This window comes from Labrus mixtus, chromosome 14 (assembly GCF_963584025.1).
Source record: "Labrus mixtus chromosome 14, fLabMix1.1, whole genome shotgun sequence".
Classification (NCBI taxonomy): domain Eukaryota; kingdom Metazoa; phylum Chordata; class Actinopteri; order Labriformes; family Labridae; genus Labrus; species Labrus mixtus.
This window is the reverse complement of record NC_083625.1, coordinates 12,851,144-12,870,975: the sequence shown is the minus strand read 5'-3', so window position 1 is coordinate 12,870,975 and position 19,832 is coordinate 12,851,144. Positions and strand designations below refer to the sequence as shown.

Below are 19,832 nucleotides of genomic sequence, written 5' to 3'. Positions count from 1 at the left end.
TTCAACAAGTGACAGTTAAAAAGTCACTTCAGCTGTGATGAGCTCCTTCAGACCTCATTTACATTTCCTACGGTGACACATTGCATAATATAACTAAACACGGAGGATTTTCTTCTCGAGTTCATAAAAGATAGAGTGAGAAAACAGGGACCCTGAAAGCATCACTGGCTCTCTAGAACTCTTCAGACCCACATTTTCCCATATATTCAACAGCTGAAACATGATACGCCTGGTGGTAGTTTCATTCAAAATACTTCACATCAAGTGAAGCCTCCTAAGCATTGTTTCATGCACTGTACTGCCACTAGGCAGCAAATGGAACTGGAGATCAGTGTGCATGACACCACATTACATCCTTCAGAGGGAAAGGAGATGGAACCAAATGAAATGAGAGTCAGCTGCTGGCACCTCTACACAAAACGCCACTACAGCTGTGAGTGTTTCTGTGGCTCTGTCACACACAGGGAGAGACAGAAAAAGGGAGCGTGTCGGAGTGTGTTCCCCATCCGTGTGACACACGGCGTTCCGGGTTATTGGTTGGTTTGTGCCGTCGTGTTTCTCCTGGAGCAGCAGCTTGGCATATCAGGCACGAGAGAGATGCGTGTGCGCCTGTTTTATTTATTGGTCTTGTATCTGAATCCCCAATTCCCCTCTACCTCTCTATGTCACTGTATAATTTCTCCCTCTCTCTCTCTCTGATTCCCTCCTCTATCCATTTCTCAGTTTATTTAATTCACCTCACCATCGTTGCAATTTTTCCTCTTACCTTCATCGTCCTCTTCCCTCTCTAACTCTCTCTTTCCCTCCTCTTCTACATCAGTCTCTCTATCTTCCTCTCTCCTCGGGTTGACAGTGTGGAAAGTTGATGAATCAGACTGCATGTGACAGTTTGGCATTTGAGGGAATCTGATGTGGTTAATATGGTTCCTGCTGACAGCGCTGTGGAAATTGTTCACAGTGGAGGAGCACAGCTCCTCTTAGGCCCAGCTGCCCTCTATGTGTGCATACTTGTGCATGTGTGCATATCTGAATGTATAAACATTTTTCTCGTGGGGGGGTCAAATGTCAGTGGAATAAGCTGCCATCCTTATTCTCTCCCCACAGGTATCATCCTGCTTTTTCTACAAGAATTCCCATCACCATGACAGAGATAGCTGAGGAGATTCATCGGATGGATTAATGGGATATTCATATCCACATCTGGATAGATAAGGGGGCCAACAGGACACAAGGAGGTGCTAACACAACTTAGGTTGCATATTAGATTTAAGTGTATGAGATCAGTTCTAAAGAGATGGGTAATATTATGTGTTTACCTAGACTAGACTTTGTATGCAATAGCAAAAAAATACACGATCACTCAGCCTGCTCCTCTCTCAGACACTGCTGAAAACACAAAGTAGATTTTAATAAACTGACACACTGTATGAGCTTAAATAAAGCATTGCACTCACTTTTTTCATTACATTTGTTCATTATTTTTAGTTACTTTAGCCTAGAAAAATTACTAGTTCATGAAATATTTACCTTTTTGAGAATGTAATATTCTCTGTTCTTTAGATAATTTAAAATATATGTATTTCCCACTTTTTAGAATTGTAATCAAAAAAGAACATGCCCCTGCATACTGAATAGCTTTTTGTGATTAATAAACCTTGAGACCAAAATTCCTGCAAGATTATTGAAACCCTTTTTTTTTGTCATTCATATATATATATATATATATATATATATTCACTTTTTTACTTTTATTAAATATCACAATGAAGAGAAATTAAAAGAAAGAACAGGGCAGAGAACTGCAATAAAGGTCCCCATCTTGTGCAAAGCAATAATACAGAATCAACCTCTCTTATCAACTCCTCTCATAATCACTGTGCATGCTAATATGTAATCATTAATGCATTTGTCTGTGATTTAATATTTCTCTGTTAATGCATGTGCATCCTGTGTGCATCCTCTCAAATGCACACAAACTGAGATTTTCCTCCATGTCAGTCTCTGTGTGCGTGCAGCTACTGTGTGCGCTCAAACTGTGTTTTTCACTGTGCGTGTGTAAAAAAACATATGGTGAGTCAGTGTGTAGGAGTGGAGCGCCAGTGTGTCTGTGGGAGGAGGGAGAGTGAAGAGGTGGTGGTAAAGAGGAAAATGGATGCAGGTTGTGCACCAATAGGTGGCACTCTACCCTTTTGTGATTGGTTATGATGACCCAGACTGAGACGGGTCTGGAAGCACATGCCTTTGCATCCAAAGGGAACAGGAAGATGGTTCACTAAAGTTCCTTTTTTTGAGTCCTTTGCTTTTTTTAATGCCTGCTGGCTGCTGTTAATGTGTGAGAATGAAAAAAAAGTGAGAGGAGTGTGTGACTTAGAGCAGGCGTGGAGGTTACACCACTCTGTGTGGATGAATATAGACTACACACTTCTGGGTTTTAAGGCAATGTCGCTTTCTTGTGTTTAAGGTAACAAAAAATAGTCTGATTCTTTGGCTGTACAGCTTTCCATCTATACGAGGGCATGTACTGCACATGTTTATATATAGCTGCTTCAACACAGTTTGTGTGTTTGATATGCCACATTGCTACTGTTGTCTCTCATGACATCTCATATTACATCATCTCTATGATAACTGGGAGCAGTGGGAGTCACATTTATAGTGTTCAGTAGCATTCATGTATGAAATTAGAATGATTGTCTTCATGTGTGGTTAAACGTCATAAATTAACGCGGTTATATTCAACCATAATAACTATCTGCGTGAGCCTGGAAGGGTATAATTAACCAGGAATTGAATTTTAGGTATCTGTAAGGATGAAAAAATTGTCCTTGTATGTCAGATAATTAAAATTGTGGCAATAAAAAAGAAAGAATAGCGCCCTGCTAAGGAGGGCGGCAGAGATTGCATCAAATACTATTCCACAATGAGCAAAGCCTCAAAGGCATCATCAAAAGATTGCATCGCTCGGTGTATAGTGGAAGTTCCCAGCAAAGTGAAAAAGAGAAATGTATTCTGTTTGTATATATGTACATATTCGGTCTTTATTGAACATATATTTTACATTCTGCTGGGGAAAGTGTGTAGCGGTTCATTTATTAACAGGGGACAAATTACCTGAATATGCAATAAGTGTTTTGTTTTTCGATAAAAACAGCCACTCTCATGACACTAAAAACTAATAAAGGGGCAAGTCTAGAGCAACTTAATTGCTTGAATACAAAAGTTGAGGTCATACAAATCAGTACAAATGGTTAATGTGGTGCAGATGATCATCAAGCAGGGTCAAACAGTTGGAATATAAATACCAACCTACAGAAATAACCGATTGTATTCACAAAATATACACATAAAATGACAATGTATAGCTTTCATTGTCTCTAAATTGTGTTTTACAATTTCTAGGTCAACACTGGCTAAATGAAAACATGAATAAAGCACATGCCTGTGGTCTGGAATGAAACAAAACGACAAAAGGGCAGTTTGTGGCCGCAGTCACCATAGTGATAGAATTCTACATTCTATGGAGTTCACAACCTTTTACATTCAACAACCCTAACAAGCACATAAAACGTCTGAGGTCATGCAATTGTGGTTCTCAGGACGGAGTGATGGAGCTGAGCAGCTAGGCTGGGGATCAGAGGGCAGATCAATCGGGTCACTGGTTAAAGAAAATGATTTAAGTCATTTTTTTTTAAATGCTCGCACTCGCACGAGCACACATCCATATTTCTGTTTGACTTGACAGGAGTTTATTCAGTAGGATGGTCACTGGTGTTCTGGTTCTCCGTTGGGGTTGAGCCAGCAGTTTTGTAGCAGTCAGAGTTCACTGGCAGTCAGGTTTTTTTCCACAATGTAGCCTGACACAGAGGGCAATAAGGGCTGAAATGGCCTCTCTCTTTAGCCTTTGGCTCAAAGGCAGAGGGGGGAGGAGGGTGGTGAGTGAAGAAGAGGAAGTGGGAGGATGGAAAGACAGTTCATACAGTCTGACACCTCTGCTCATTTAGTCCTGTGGTGCACAGATGGAAGAAAACATGCATCAACAGGCCTTCAAATGATCCTTTTGAGTCCATAATTATCAATGTTAGGCCTTATTCCCACATTTTAAATTTTCAAAGCTTAAGTCCAAACATAGCAGGTTAAATGATATAACCTTATGATGTTTTATAGCCTAACCCTAATGGTACATTTTTCAAACCATAGTTCCCATGCACAGTTATTGTAGAAAACAATTTTCAAAAATCCTTGGCACTGGATGTCATCCGAGGTTTTGCACAAAAGTCCAATGCTGATGTTCTTGTTTGGCGATAGAGCTTCTTGTTTGCGACTTGAAAGCTTAGCTTCTTCAGAAAATAGTTCAGAGCATTGGATCCAAACCCTGGGAGTCCGACCAGAGGCTATATTGCATTTTTTATTGCATTGCATATTTTGATTCTCTAAAAAGTTCATGATGCAACGTTTTAATCATGCATTATTCATCTATAATGTCATTTTTGTTGAACGGAGCTTCCTATGTTGGTCCTTTGAAAGTGCTCATAACAAAGACATAAATATATACAACAAACAAAGAGCATCCTTACAAACCGGCAATAAAAAATAAATAAACATAAGACAATATTAAAGGACCAGGAAGTCATATCACCTCAGTAACTTCACATTTGCACATTTTTTTTAAACAGTTATTTTGTGTGAATTTTCATAAAAATGAAATATCAACAAAACCACCAGAGGAAGTGTCCATTTTTCAAGACTAGAGTAACCTTTTGCTGCAGTGTGCAGCTTTATCACTTCAAAACCTGACTGTGTTATTAAGAGACTCTTTAATGAGAACATCCTCGTGGATGATGGATGTCATGAGGAGGCAAACACACATCAGCTTATATATAGAAGCCCACATGGCTTAAACGTGTTACCCTCTCTGCTTAATTGGAAATGGTGTGTAATCGTATGCAAATCCACACAAGTGGATTATTAATGAATACGTTTTTGGCATTTGGAATAATTGATGATGATAGGTTTAGGTTTCTATTTTTTGCTGCTTTCATAATGAAAACCAGATGCCAGAGCTGTCGACTCCAGAATTAATTGGCAACCAGTGTAGGAGTCCTTTACTTCAATTAAATGACTACAATAAATAGCAACAATAAACAAGAAGATGATAACAGTGTTAGCACATAAAGGCTTTAATCAGCTCCTGGGAATGAACATTTGTTACTAGGATACATGAAGTCTGTACTGTGTGAGATGCTCACAAGTGTATGTACAGCAGAGGATGAACTCTCTCTCTATATATGTATCATTATGTTTCTTCTATTTTTTTGTCAATGTTTGTCACACTTTTCTTCCATGTGGATACATCTAATGGGGTTGCAATGAAGTGTTTTGTGTCATACATTTTGCAGCTTAAACTGATTCCTCCAGCAAACATTAAATATCTAGTACAACTTGCATATTCTATTGCTGGAGGCAGGTTTTGGGTGTTTCTGGGTTAAAAAAAAAATACCAGACATATCACAGCTTTAGACTTTGACAACTCGTTCCGTACTTATCATTAAATTATGCACTGACATTTCATATTTAAAAAAAAAAAATCTAGGGCAAGCAACCCTGTCAATGTGGAAAACATTACAAACTTTAAATGTAAGCTTCTAGTATGTGTGCATGTTCTTTTTGTTTTAAATATCTGACATGATATTTTTTCTTTTCTGTCTGAATCTGCATGTCAAAGTGAATATTCAACCAGGGCAATGCATATTTGGAACACACCATAAAAACACTTTAAAGATTGTGCTCCACATCTTCTGTACTCCATCAGCGGAGGGAAATTAAGCCAATGAACCAAAAAAAAAAGGCTGTTGCAAATGGGTGTTGTGGGAAGAAAATGAGGAGTGGAAAGAAGGAGGAGGGCTGGAAGTGAGAGAGTTCCTGCTAGTCAGTCAGTCACAATGTATCCAGTCAGGAAAGAGAGAGCACTCACCCACCTTGTGTGTCCTAAGTATCATTATAGGGAACGGGATATATTCAACTCATGCAAAATCACTCTCGTGTGGAAATGCATGCATGTTGCACACATACAGAAATAACTACGAAGAACAAAGTCGTGGCTCTGCCCCCTGGCTCTGCAGCCTAGCTAGCCTAGCAAGCTACATCTTGCCCCATAGACTTGAGCAGGGAATCGAGACAGATACAGAAAAAGTGTCATCATGTGTGGCTTTTTTTTTTTTTAAATATTGGCGAAGAGAAATAAAGAAATGAGGGAAACAGCGAGAGATTTAATACCTGTTTGAAACGTTTCCAGAACCTGGGGCACACAGGCTGTGAGCTCCCGGGTCAAGTTGGCAATTGGAGCTGGTTCATCTGCTCTGAACACACTCACTTTCCGAGGGAGTTAAAAAGAAATACAATGCACTGAGGCGGCATAAAAGAATGCTTGGCAAACGTTTGTCATCTATTTATTGAGTATATATATGTATATATATATATATATATATATATATATGTGTTTCTGTGTGTTCCTGTGCACTTGAGTCGAACTCTTGGCTTAGACGGTGTCCCTGTAAGACAGAAGACAGAGAAATAAAGACAGAGTCAGTAAAAAGATGGCTACCAAGTATTCAGTGTGTGTTAAGCAGAGACAGGAAGAGAGAGAGAGAGAGAGAGAGGAGCATCCTGCTATGCTGCACGGAGAAAATCAAGGTCTGCTTCGAATTATGGATCTTTTAAAACATATTCAAACACACAGATTTATGCATACACACACCTACACACACACACCTACTTCATTTCACATCTGCCTGCACAAACACAAGCACAAAAGCACAGTGGGATGATGTAACAGCATGCTCTGGTTCAGGGATGCTGTGGAGGCTGGTATTCATTCCAGGCTGAATTTAAAATTTGGAATTATTCAGTCCCTCGCTGCCAGTGTTGTTCACAGAGACCCTGTGAAGCTCGTCTGGGTACCTCTGCCAGGTAGTTCACACCTCCACCTCCTCCGCCTGATGTGTTAAAGCAGGAGGCACTTTTGACAGCATTGTGAGCCTTTCCCAGCCAGAAAACTTACTGTACAAGGCTGCTGGCATAGAAAGGGCTAACTTTCTTTGTTTTGGATTGTTAGGTAGACAAGAGGCCTTCGGGTGGCAGATCATGTTCAGTATCCATGTGATTTAAAGGCCAAACATGAAGCCAAAACTGTTTTAAAGTTAGTTGATTTAAGTTTGTTTCACTTTCTAAAGTGCACATACTTTGCCAATGAATTGCATCTGCTGCTATTGTGCACTTCCATCTTGGTAGGATACAATTACTCCATATGGATTTTGTTGGTTTAAATTAGATCACCTGATGTACATAAACCATTTAAAGCAGCCGAAGTACAAATGTGTGTTTCTGTGAGTGGTTCCTGTGCATAATAAAGTTTGACACTAACCATTTGACATGTCAGTTGGTTAGATTTATGCAAAGACCCGCACACCAGTGTCTCAAAAATTAGCCAATGAAAATAAAAAAGCAAGTCATGGAGGAGGTTTGTTCTACATCGATAGCAATTAAAAACAACCAGCTTTGTTTTCCACCACTAAATTGGAACCAACTGGTCTGAGGGTAGCTTTTTTAAGGTTATTCTCACAGCATTACAGTGGTGTATGAGCCCAAGTCTACATCCACTAGTTAACAATGCACACATGCATTTTTCTCATTTATATCAATAAATCTAGACTTTTGTTATATGCTTATTGCCCATGCTTATATTTCGATATAAATGAAAACACAAAACTATTGTGCAGCCTTAGTTTAAGACACAATTCTAAAATTAATATTATACCAACTATGTCATATATTCTGAGACCGAATTGTAAGAAATGTCATTGGAGCTATTTGGCTTATTACACCCATTATTAGTATTGTCTGCAAGCCTATAATTTACTCCTGGGGTTCTTGAGCATAAATGTGTTTGTCTATTTTCTGCTGTCAGGGTTTAGAGCTGGCAGGTACTGATCCATTTCCCCCCATTGGATATTAAACGTGAGCGAGGTGGTGGTGGGGTTTAGCTTTGTAATTGTATCCAAACCTTTAAGAACAAAAAGGGGCATCTCAGTTAATGCTGCACGTATATGAAGATTGTGTTAACAATTATGTGGACAACAAAGCATATGCATTTTTACTACCCATTTTTTGTATATGTTTTGTTTTGGGCCAGCGTGATGGCGCTAATGTTTTCTTTAAATGTGTCTGAATAAAACCATAAGGGATGGGCTGTGTTGAGAGGCCCGAAAGGAAAATATTTATTTATTTATTCATTCATTCACTATTTCAAGACACATTTTCTGGAGGCTTTTAAAATGTCACCTTCAACTTATCATTCCAAATATTGCAAGAAGTAAGAGCTCAAATGAACAAAATGGAGCTGACCATTCGATTATAAGGTCTAAATCTAAACTATTGTGTAGGTTGATGCCTGATATCTATGCATGAATAATAATAATACAATTCAAAATGTTCTGACATATATGAACATTTAACACACATTGCTTTTTGTCCACATTGTACAATGCTACACATTTTCTGAAGACATCAGCTATGCTTTTGCCAGTCTCATCTGTTGGCAGCATTCTAAATAGTTGTAACTTTAGTAGTGAAAAAGCCCCTCTTGCAACTAATAACTCCTAATTGAATCTGCTGTGTCATAAATGAGTGAGTAGTGTTCAGTGTTTTGCTTTGGGGCACATTCATGCATTCATGGCAGTTCATGCAACTGCTGACAGACTAATTGTCTCTTGCAGTGACTGAACTTTTGACCTTTGGTGGTTCGACCATTTCTCTTTGAAAAAGGCTGCCCTGCTACATTAACTGTAATTGCTCAAGTAAACAGATGACTCTATATCGTCATTACAGAGCGGATTCCCCATTGCTCTAAAATGACTGTATGATAATGCTGTGGAGATGAGGTTGAGGGACATCACTCTGCTTATTGGCTTGTTGGTTTGTCCTGTCTTATCATAGAGGGAGCAGAGTACATGTAGTTCAGCATGGGAGAGAGAGAGAGAGAGCGAGGGGGAGAAAAGAGATAGTGAGGAAGAGAGTGTGTCTGAGAGAGTGACACTGAGATAAAGTGGGAAATAGAGAAAGCAATTGAGTGTGAGGGATAGTGGGACAGAGGAGAGGGAGAGAGAGAGAGAGTGAAGACCAAATCAGGGACAAAGAGCAGTTTTCCTGTGTGATAACAATTTATCTCTCGAGAAGGATTTGTAAATGTTTTACGCTTCAGCGTGCACACAGGCGTCCATGTAAACACAGGTAGATGTGTGAGAAATTCATTCATGCAAGCACACACAAACTAGGTGACAAAGGCAGATGTAGCAATTCCCACAAGACCGCCGAGAGAAATATGATAGATGGGGGATCGCTGTTTCTATCGGTCTTCTTCGCTCCCTGTGTGAGTGGCCTGTAATTGAATGATCATTACACCAAACTTATGGCTCTGGCCCTGCAGTCCAAAATAGGAATTGAGTTGGAAACAGCATTTAGTGCTTTTGATTTACGTGCAACAATGGGCAAGTTGTTTTTCAAGCCCGGCACTCTGATGGGCAATAAAGAGAAGAAGGGCTTATCACCTGCTGTACCCGCTCCGACACACATACAACAGTCAGCGCACCAGCCAGGCAGCAACCAGTCAGCAACCAGCTGGGGCCCTTCACAGGAGGAAGTGTTTTCAGCAAATTTGTTTCCTTCATGTCTCGCCCTGAATGGCGCTATTCATTAAAATAGCCTTGAGTCGGTAGGCACTGCTGCCATGGCACATTAATACACTTCTATGCCTGCATCTTCACAAAAGTAGACACGCACACAAATCCACCTGCACACACGCTGACACAAACGGAGTTCTCTTCTGGTCCAGCTCAGCCTTGTGAGAGTACCTTCTATGATAAAAGCAAAGCTACAAAGAATGAAAGGGAGCTGCTGCACTTACTGTGATCCGCTTTCAGCTTGAGCCACTTGAGCTGGATATTTATTTCTGTGCAGTGAACTGACTTTTATGTATTAGTAGTAATACTTGGATTAAGATGGAACTAACTCAGAATCAAAGGGTCACCAGTGTGGGTGGTACTGAATAAAAATAGTAATGAACCGTAAAGTGTTAATTGTGGAAGTGTGAAGTATTGTACCATGTCGTGGGATTCAGCTGTGCAGGACTGCTTTCTTTTTTACACTACAGCTTGAGTCTTTGTAAGTCTCTGTAAAGACTCACAGTTCAGCTCAATTAAATGTGCATCACTGTAATTTTAACTCTCATTTACACCTGTTTTTTTATGCATCTACATTAGCCAGATATAAAATCTGATTGAATAACATTGTGGCAACATCAAGCCTAATGAAAATACCATACCAAAGTCCAGCAGACTTCTGTCATATACATGTGCAGTTTTTGCACATCCTCACAGTCTCATTGAACTCCCTCAATCACACAGATTTCTGCTCTTATTACTGTAGAGTTTCATCACATCAAACAGGAATCAGAAACCACAATGATTTGTTACTACTGCATAACACTATGTTATGCCTTTCATGATTATATCTCAGAAACCTCTATCGGTTTTGTGAACTAAAGCATGCTGTCTCTCCTGTGTTGATTGTATATTAGAAGTATAGATGTAGTCTCTAAGTTTAAAAAATGCAGCAAATGCTCAAGTGCTTATACATGCATTCTTTCTAAAGTCCAGCAGGGGGCTACTCCTCTGGTTGAAAAAAAAATGGCATAAATGAGAGGGGGAAATTGACACTGCTTTGGAGTTGATATATTGCCTAAGCTAACATTCAATGTAATGGCCTCAATCCCTAGTCAAGCCTTCTTTAATACAGCATCATGTTTCTTTTTGCAAATATTGTACCAGTTTCTGATAAATCAATGATAAATTAAGGTATACTTCCAGTGATGGAAAAGTTGCCTCCAACGCATCCATTTAAGCATTATGGAGACATGGCTCTCTGATCATTCAAATATGGTCACTTCTGGTCCCAAAAAACTAAGATGGCAACAGCTTCAAAGTGGGTATTTGAAAACCATAGGGTGATGCTACGTCCATTTCTTTTACACAGTCCATCTGATCAATAAAGCTTGTTAGTATGCTGATTGAAATAAACTTAACTTCTAAAACACCCTAGGCAGCACCTGTGAAGGGTGACAGAGTTGTTCTATGTTAATGCCCTGACACACCAAGGAGATTGCCGGTCGGTGAACAGTCACCCAGTCACCCTAGTTTTTGCGGTGAGTCCGGCTCCGTCGCTACCCGTCGGCCCCCGTCGGCCAATTCGAGAGTCGACGCCACAGGCGGCATTCGTCGCCACTAGTTCTTTGCCGTCTGCTTGGTGTGTCAGGGCCTTTAGACTATAGGGGGAGAGGAGAGAACAAGAGGAATATAACAAAAAATTAAATACCGCCAATAACCTGACATTTTCAAATTATGTACATGTCTATGTACAGCCAATATAATAGACTACTTATTTTTTCCAAGAAGGTTTAGCTGATACACCAAAAAGAGCTAAACAGTTTTGCAAGTGTCATTAAACATAATGTTCTGCAGAACAATTAAGAATAAAATTATTGTGTGAAAATGCAGGTAGTCTCAGAAAATATCAAATAGATGGAGCTTTTACTTTGAAAAGCATACCAGATGCATGTTATGTGAGATGCATCCAGGGGTCACATATCCGACATCAGTACACAGTGTTTGGAGCCCTCCATACCTCCAAGCGTGAGCAGTTGTTCACAGCTCCAGAGTGACTGACGCTTATGTTTTCCATCATGATTTGCAAACTGACCCATTCATTAGACTGTCACTGAAACTATGAGTGTGTTCAGGCCAAACACTGGCCACAACTAACTGCTAGCAACTTCAGCAGCTTTACCTTTGCTTTCTTTGCCAAAGCTATCAAAGTATGCAACAAGAAGAGATATTTGTACATTTTTAGCAAGGCTGTTTTTGTATAGTATTCAGGGTGGCTTAGATATTTTGCCTTTCTTTTCAAACTAGAGTAAACGGCTAACGAATTAAAGCATATTAAGGCACTGCTGAAAAGCCTGTAGAATGCCAAAAGTTTAGTTTCTCTGTTATTGTAGCACACTGAGGAATCTAATGCTTCAATTGACTACATTAACCATCAAAACTGAATGAACATGGAGACAATTTGTTATGAAAGTTTTTCAAGCACTCCACCATAAAACCTCTACAGTAATCAGAGCATAAGAAGGATTTGGAGACAATTTCCACATACCAGCATTGTGAGTGAGGCAATGACATGGAGGTTTGTGCTGTGCAAGGTAATCTGGTACAACATATTGTATCAGATCAACCACGTCAGCAAGAAACTGCAGAAGCCTGAGTGTTTCTCTGGAAACACTTGAAAAAGAAACAAGCGCATAGAGTTAATCTGGATAATTTCAGGCAAAGTGGATATTTGCTGCCTCTCAAACTGATGCTAGAAAGATAGCAGGAAACCTTGAGATTTTGGAGATGACAGGACATTTCCCCGATAGGCCAGCTGAATAGATGAGCACTTTAACAGTTTAAAAGAGTTTTTTCTGCCCATTTCTCTTCTTCTCCTTGAACAGCTTGAACATCACATTTTTCAAAAACTGGAGGATGTTTATGACCTTAATGGTTTTCTGTTGTTGAGAGAGCATTTTTTAAAAGACTATTCAGAGAGACTTACTTGAAGACAACTGGGAAAAAAAAACTGCAGAAAACTCCTCCATATGGCTTTTCTTTTTTGAATGTTTAGAATATTTTCTTCCGGGGCAGTTGATGCTGTTGATGAATTTCCTAGATCAATTTTAAAAGCAAATTATATATATCAATAGAAAGCTCAGCATTGCCCTGCTATACTGCTGTTTGCTCTTCCAGTCAGTGTTTCCTTTAGATATGGAAGCTTCTCAGCTATTAAACTCATCAAGACATATCTCAGGTTATGTCCAAGTACAGCCTTTGAGGCCTGTGGCCTGTTGCCCTATCTATGTTCTGGCTTCAGTTTGGGTGTGTAACAAGCTACGGAAACATATTTCATTTTGCATTTCCTGGGGCAAATATTTAATAAGGAGTGCTAGGATTGACTGAAAAAATAAAAATAAAAAAATAAGCAGGATATGATTTTTCATTAAAAAACACTAGACATGAACAGGACAAGATCAGCAGGGAGATAAGGGTACTGTATATCTTTTTGTCCACAGAAAGCGCCAAAATCAACGCAAACTGAACGTTCCTCACGAGGCTTTAAAATCAGTGTTGCTACTGAACATCTTGAGATTTAGCTTAAGGCACTGTGGTGTCTTTGCAGAGCCTTACATTTAGCTCAGCAGATTCAATGTATTCTATGTCTTGAAAATAGCCCTGAAGTAAAAAAAAACAAAAAACTCTTCTTTTTTTTAAAACTGGGATACAAATTAGAATTTACTGTGTTTTTAGTGCCATCATTGAAGCTATGGTTCACTGTGTTTGAAGAAAACAAACACCTACAGGCTATTCAGGACTTCAGCCTGTTGGCACTGCAGAGCTGGACTCAGTGCAAAACACTGAATGACAAATACAAAGCCTGCCAGCATTGCACGGTGGTCTTGCAATGCAATTATAATTCAACGACTGTATGAAGCCTGTGCCCATTCTTCAACTATGCTGATACATTAAGAAAAGCCATATGGTAAATTATTAGAGCAGTAAGTGCTTTTTGTGGCTGCTGAATAAATGATGGGCTTTCAGGCTGGCAGACACGCATAAAAAAGGAAAATAAACATATAATAGAGACGGATACATACTGTACATCCACATACTACCCTCCATCATACACACACAAACAAACACACACAAGTTACCAATACATCTTGAATTATGTACAGTATTCATGCCTTAATAGAGCAGTTCTACATATAGTACTACATGTAGTTCTAAATATAGTTTTAATTTAAATGGTTCCATGTAATATACTGATAATATACTTGACTTACACAATAGTCTCAATGTGTTACATATACTTAACAGATTACCATCTGCATCTGTCCGTGGACATCTCACTGTAAATGAAGTAATGTATATTCAGCTCAAACAACTCTGATGATACCAGCTGAGCATCAGCTTTGTAAGCTGGCAAAGAAAACTTTGTGGACAGATTTTTGATCTTTTCCTTATTCCATAAAAGCAATTCATTAAAATCTTATTCTGATAAAAATTTTTAAACCTCTGTAGCAGAACACTTTGTACACAAGATTAAAGGTTATAGATGTAGAGAAGAGTCTGGCCTTGTTTATATTCTCACAGCAGCAACCCATCTGCTGGATTTCAAAACTGGCATGCTGGCTTAGACTCATTCACATTTTCCTTTAGGATTAATGTGTTATAGAAGCCACCATTGTTGGTCCCATAGGTCAACCACTGCAGATTGGTCAGAGGCCAATAGTGTCACAATATGATGGCCTAGGTACCCTTTAACAACACTTTTGCATGTTGTTGTATTGTTGTATAGTTTCAATTTTGGAGTAAAAAGACTGAATAGTCTTTAGATGTAATGATTGTGTCAAAGAAACAAGATCTTTGTCCAGGAGACCAGGTTATATTCTGGTATAAAAGTCCATGTTTGATTTTTGTCGAAGTTCACTTCTCTTTTAAGTTTCATTAAATCTGTCAGTAAAGTTGGAACATTAGGTACATAATACAACGTGTGCTAATTACGTAAAATACAATTTGTATTAGTTACAGTACGTAGTATTATGTGATGTGCAGGTATGTCAAATTAAATGTTCGTTAGCAAGCTTTATTTAGAAAGTCTAACTAGATGTTGCTTGTGTAAAAAAAATGTAACTATCACATCATGGTATCAATCTTTTGATGCTTGGCCCTCTAACCAAGTAGCTTTATTGGAAGAGGGGATTTGAAGAGGGGAGGGAATATGGTTGGTTATAACCAGTCTTAATATAAGCACACACATTAGAAAACTTGGTTTTATGTATTTTAAAAGCCTGGCTGAGGATGTGCAGCACTCAGGCAAATAAATTATCATCAGATGGAAGGAGCTGGAATAACTTGTAAGAACCGTGCCATCTGTTCACCTGGACATCTCCATGGTGTCCTTGGTGAGATAGACGATCCAGTAGACCAGGTTGAAGGCGCCAAACGAAAGGGGAAAGAGGATGCGGGAGTATTTGTCTATGATGCTGGTGCCAGTCAGGACGTTGTTGGCCGGTACAGCTGAACCCTGCTGCAGGAAGGCTTGGGCATTGACGGGTGGGTTGGGAAATGTTTTTGCAGGGCGGTCAAATATTGGGGCAGAGTTCATCCTCTTCTTCAGAACACTGCTGGCATCCACCTTGGAGAGGTAAAGAGGAAAGATATAGAATCTGTTAGGGGAAATTCACATTAAAGAGAATATTGCATGATGTAATATAAGGGTATAAATAATGAACCACTGCTGTGCTGTTGTACTCAGGGCATCATAAAACATCAGTTTCTATTTGGTAATAATGTTAAAACTGGAAACTAGTTCTGCATGATGACAGTCCAGCATGTTGCAAAGGAGAGATATCTTATAGCATCAACATTTCAACTATAATTACAAAAATACAAATCAAGCAAAATTATGCAAAATATTAGAAAACTCTATCCTGATTTTAAAGGCATATTTGCATGGCTGTGAGATTATCAGTGATTGGGAAATGTGTGTGTGTGTGTGTGTGTGTGTGTGTGTGTGTGTGTGTGTGTGTGTGTGTGTGTGTGTGTGTGTGTGTGTGTGTGTGTGTGTGTGTGTGTGTGTGTGTGTGTGTCAGGCTGTCTGTGTGTGTGTGTATGTGAGACTCTAAAAATCTGTCCAGAATACCAATGAGAACCAAAGTAATTAAGCCCAATAAAGGAAATCAATGTTGTTTTGTTTCAGATTTGATGTGATTTCAATCAGCCCACTCCATGAAGACTGATGCAGTTGTGGGAAGCAAACAAAACATATTAAACAAGAGAGGCGCACAGTGTATTGACACATGGTTATCGCTATGGCTCATCAACTTTCAGCAAACCAGTGAAAGCTCAGCACATGCTCCCTGCTCCAATAGTTGTAAATCAGCTACAGTATCTGTACAAAGAGAGGGGGAGAGAGAATACGCCTGGGAAATGGGTCAAGGAACACAGAGTTGCCTGTAGGTAGAGTCAGAGAGAGAGTGAAAGAGAGAAGCTTCCCTTTTTTAAACCAAAGAAGACAGTGTACTCCTGAAGAACAACACATACAGTCATAGTGTTGGACTATGTTAATCTTTGTGTTCCTTAGAGTGGCTAAATTGATTTATGGAGGGAATGAGCATTTTGACCTAAAGCATTTGTTTGTTTTTCTATCTCTCTTTAAAACTAAATGACTTCAAGACTATATATACTTTGTGAGGTCATGTAAGGTTTCCACATGATTTTGACCATTTTCACAAATATTTTTTACTGACAGCGTGCATTTATGAAATATTTACACAAGATAAGTGCCACATAAAGCTTATATTTTTGTAACAGTCACTGGACCATGTTTATTTTTAAAGCAGAATAATGCCTACAGCACTATAGAGTTTCAATTATCACTTTCTTTGGGAAGTGAACTTTATTAACCCAGAACCTGTAGCTCACTGATTGGTCCTGTTTTTCCAGCAGTTGGGCAAATCAGTTCACAGTTGCTTTTTTACCCAAACTGCCATCTTGGAGCAAAATTGCAGTTACACGGTTTAGGCTGGATTTATGAGGCCACATGGTGACTTGTTCCTCTGAAGTTTGAAGAACTGTTACAATCCTCTGGCTGAAGGGGAGCTCTTCCAAAAGTGCATGGAGGACAATCTCAAAATAAGACTAGATTAATCCCTGCTGTTTCAAACTTGACATTTTCTGCAGAAACAATGGTTCCACTTGTACACATCACTGCACTATTTTAAACTTTACAGAATGTTTATTATTGATCTATGTATTAGTTTGAATTTGTACTGATGCTTCTTTCCATAGACATATTACCATTATGTTGTATGGCAGCTATCTTTAGATGTGCAACTTTCAACCGTGTCTTTGATCAAATCCAGTGCTCTTGTCATTCCAATTCTGTATGATGGTCCAACGTCTGGAGAGTAACCATGGAAACACGCAAATAACAGGGGGGAAAAGAGATTCATATATAGCAGGGTATTTTCTTTCTGCTATGTCTGAACTGAAGCTCTACATATAGAGGTTAATGTTTGTTTTAAGACTTTGGGTTATCTATATAATACAGTTCCAACTTACTACTCTGGAAGAGATACATATTTCTCTAGAGAGTCATTACCACATCGCAAAAAATAATCAGACTCCCTCTACCCTCACTGGAGGACACCTTCAGATAGCACTGTCTCCGCAGAGCCAGCTGCATCTTGAAGGATGTAACTCGCCCCTATACATCCACCTTCCATCTCTGCCTCCATCAGGAAGTTGTTTCTACAGGGCCCTTAAGACCTGCACACCAAGGTTTAAAAACAGTTTTTCTCCCAGCCAACAACAGAACAACACTGAACACTACAGGACTTACATTTGACAGCTTGAGTATGATGCATACATTTAGGGCCAGTGTCAACTGATGCTGGAAACGCTCACAGCCTCAATTTCAGAGAGCTTCTCACTGGAGCTTCATGTTGCTAGGTCACCAAAGTTAACTTCCATTTCCCTCTGTAATGACCATTGTTTGTTTTAGATAGCTACATGTGCTTAATATAACATTTTTATTCAAGGATATATGACCAAGGAAACACAAAAACAATGTTAATGAATCCTGTCCGCCATTTTTGTTGACAAAGCTGATATCAGAAGGTACTTCCCCTTCCCAATTTTGATTGGTCATTAAGGGAGAATTAAAAGTGATGGCGATGGTGACGCTGTTCCAAAAATGTAACTGTTTTCAACTGAGACCACTTTGAGCACAGTGACCAAAAATAGCTTCCGCAGTAGGTGTTTTTTTTGCACGCTGGACGCTGAAAATGATCAGCATCAATAGTAAATATCTGGTACTTCCTGCATGGATGTCAAATTTTACATTCTAGTCAATGTGTTAATATTCACATGGAGACTGATGATACACATGACATAGAGAGAACTTTACTTCTTCACCTAAGCTGCATTCCTGTCTTTTCCCTTTACTTCCTCTTTTGTTTGTTTTTTTTAACAGCCCTTTATCTGGTGCACTGGATTGATTACGATACAGCGCTGCCACTATATCACAGTACAGCTGTAATTGCAGTTAGAAATTACATTCATCACTTGCTGTACTTTCAGTACTGAGTTCATCATGAAAACACCCGTCAGCCCCAAAGGGCCGGTGGCGGTACAAAAATAGGTGGAGGTGGGCGCAGGAGTTTTGAATGCAGGAAAAACCCTTTATTATTTATGGTAACATTTCGTGTAAAATGCTATCTTTAATTCATAACAATGAAGATTAAATTCTATCCGTATAAGACTCAATAATAACCAGAGGTCCTTTAACACTGAAAGCACTGGATACTTTTTTATCTACCGCTTTTTATCTAACTTTTTTAACATAACTATTAATAAAGCTGCACGGTTTTGAAGAGGTTCCTGATTTGAATCCCCCGTGAAACAGGGCCTCTCTGGGTGGAGTTTGCATGTTCTCCCCGTGCTCGTTAGGTTTATTAGAGACTCTAAATTTCCCGTAGGTGTGACTGTGAGTGTGGTCTGAGTGTTGTCTGTCTCTATATGTCAGCCCTGTGATTGACTGACGAACAGTCAAGGATGTTCCCCGCCTCTCGCCCAATGACAGCTCCTCAGCGACCCTAAACGGGAAAAGCAGTATAGATAAAGGATGGATAGATTTAACTTTTTACAAGTTTACTGGACGGGCACGTGTGTATGGCTGAATGATAAGAACGTTATTCTTTTGTTTTAGAGAAGCAGAGCAACTTTCGCAGTACACTGTGCTATGATAAAGGCATTCTATTTGATTCTATAATATCTAATTTTCTCTTTGGCTAAACTTGAAACTCACATCAATGTTATCACTTTAGTACAAGATAATCCTTCACAGTTTTATAGAACTCATAGTTGCCAAGTACCAAGTGTAAAAGGGAGAGAGGGAGGGAGCGAGAGAGGAAGAGGAAAAAGAAGGATGCTGTATTATTATGAAATAATATTTAATTACCCTTAGACTTTTAATAATTTCTTACATTTCATTAATTATAATATTCTCATCAACATACTGTAATAGGGAAAAGGAGTAGAATAATAATTATAATAATAATTGGGCACTGTTAAAGGTATGTGGGGTAGCAGAAGGGATGAAAACAATGGATCAGGATTTGTAAAACACTACAATAACATGACAGTGGGGAAGGGCAGTAAGAGGGAGAGAGTCCAGATGATCTAACATCTGGCCCTGCTATTGTTAAGCTTACTCATTACTAAATTAAAATGACTGTATATCTGCCAGTAAGGTATGTTGAATTGCAGCGCATGCATACGTTCGAGGTTAACTTGAGAATGAGAATAGACAGTGCGACAAAATGTTGGCCCGGGACGTCTTTTTTTTCTTTTTTTTCTCTTGCAACTGCAACAACTCCAGGCTGCTGCTTTAAATATCAGTTATCACTTTCTTGCCTAATAAAAGATGATCAGTGCGATCACATTTACTTGCATTTCCTATGTGTGTACTTGTACTGCTGATCCGATACACAACCTATTTTTGAAAACCACAACAGGCTTGATTGGCTCCTTCCTGGTCGAACCCCAGAGGGATCAGCTCCTGCTCTTTTCAACAGACCCACATTGACACGTGGAGGATGGGCACTGACTGATGGATGTTTGAAG

General features: G+C 39.2%; 1 protein-coding gene across 1 annotated transcript in view; it reads right to left on the bottom strand.

Moving 5' to 3' along the window:
- Nucleotides 1-5,577: 5,577 nt before the first annotated feature.
- Nucleotides 5,578-19,832, bottom strand: part of gabra6b (gamma-aminobutyric acid type A receptor subunit alpha6b) — a 30,293-nt gene continuing 16,038 nt past the window's right edge. Inside the window, exons 9-10 of the mRNA XM_061055135.1 lie at nt 15,083-15,339; nt 5,578-6,548 (exon numbers count right to left, since the gene is read on the bottom strand). Coding sequence (XP_060911118.1) covers nt 6,536-6,548; nt 15,083-15,339 — 270 coding nt within the window. The 3' untranslated portion in view covers nt 5,578-6,535. The remainder of the gene's footprint in view (nt 6,549-15,082; nt 15,340-19,832) is intronic.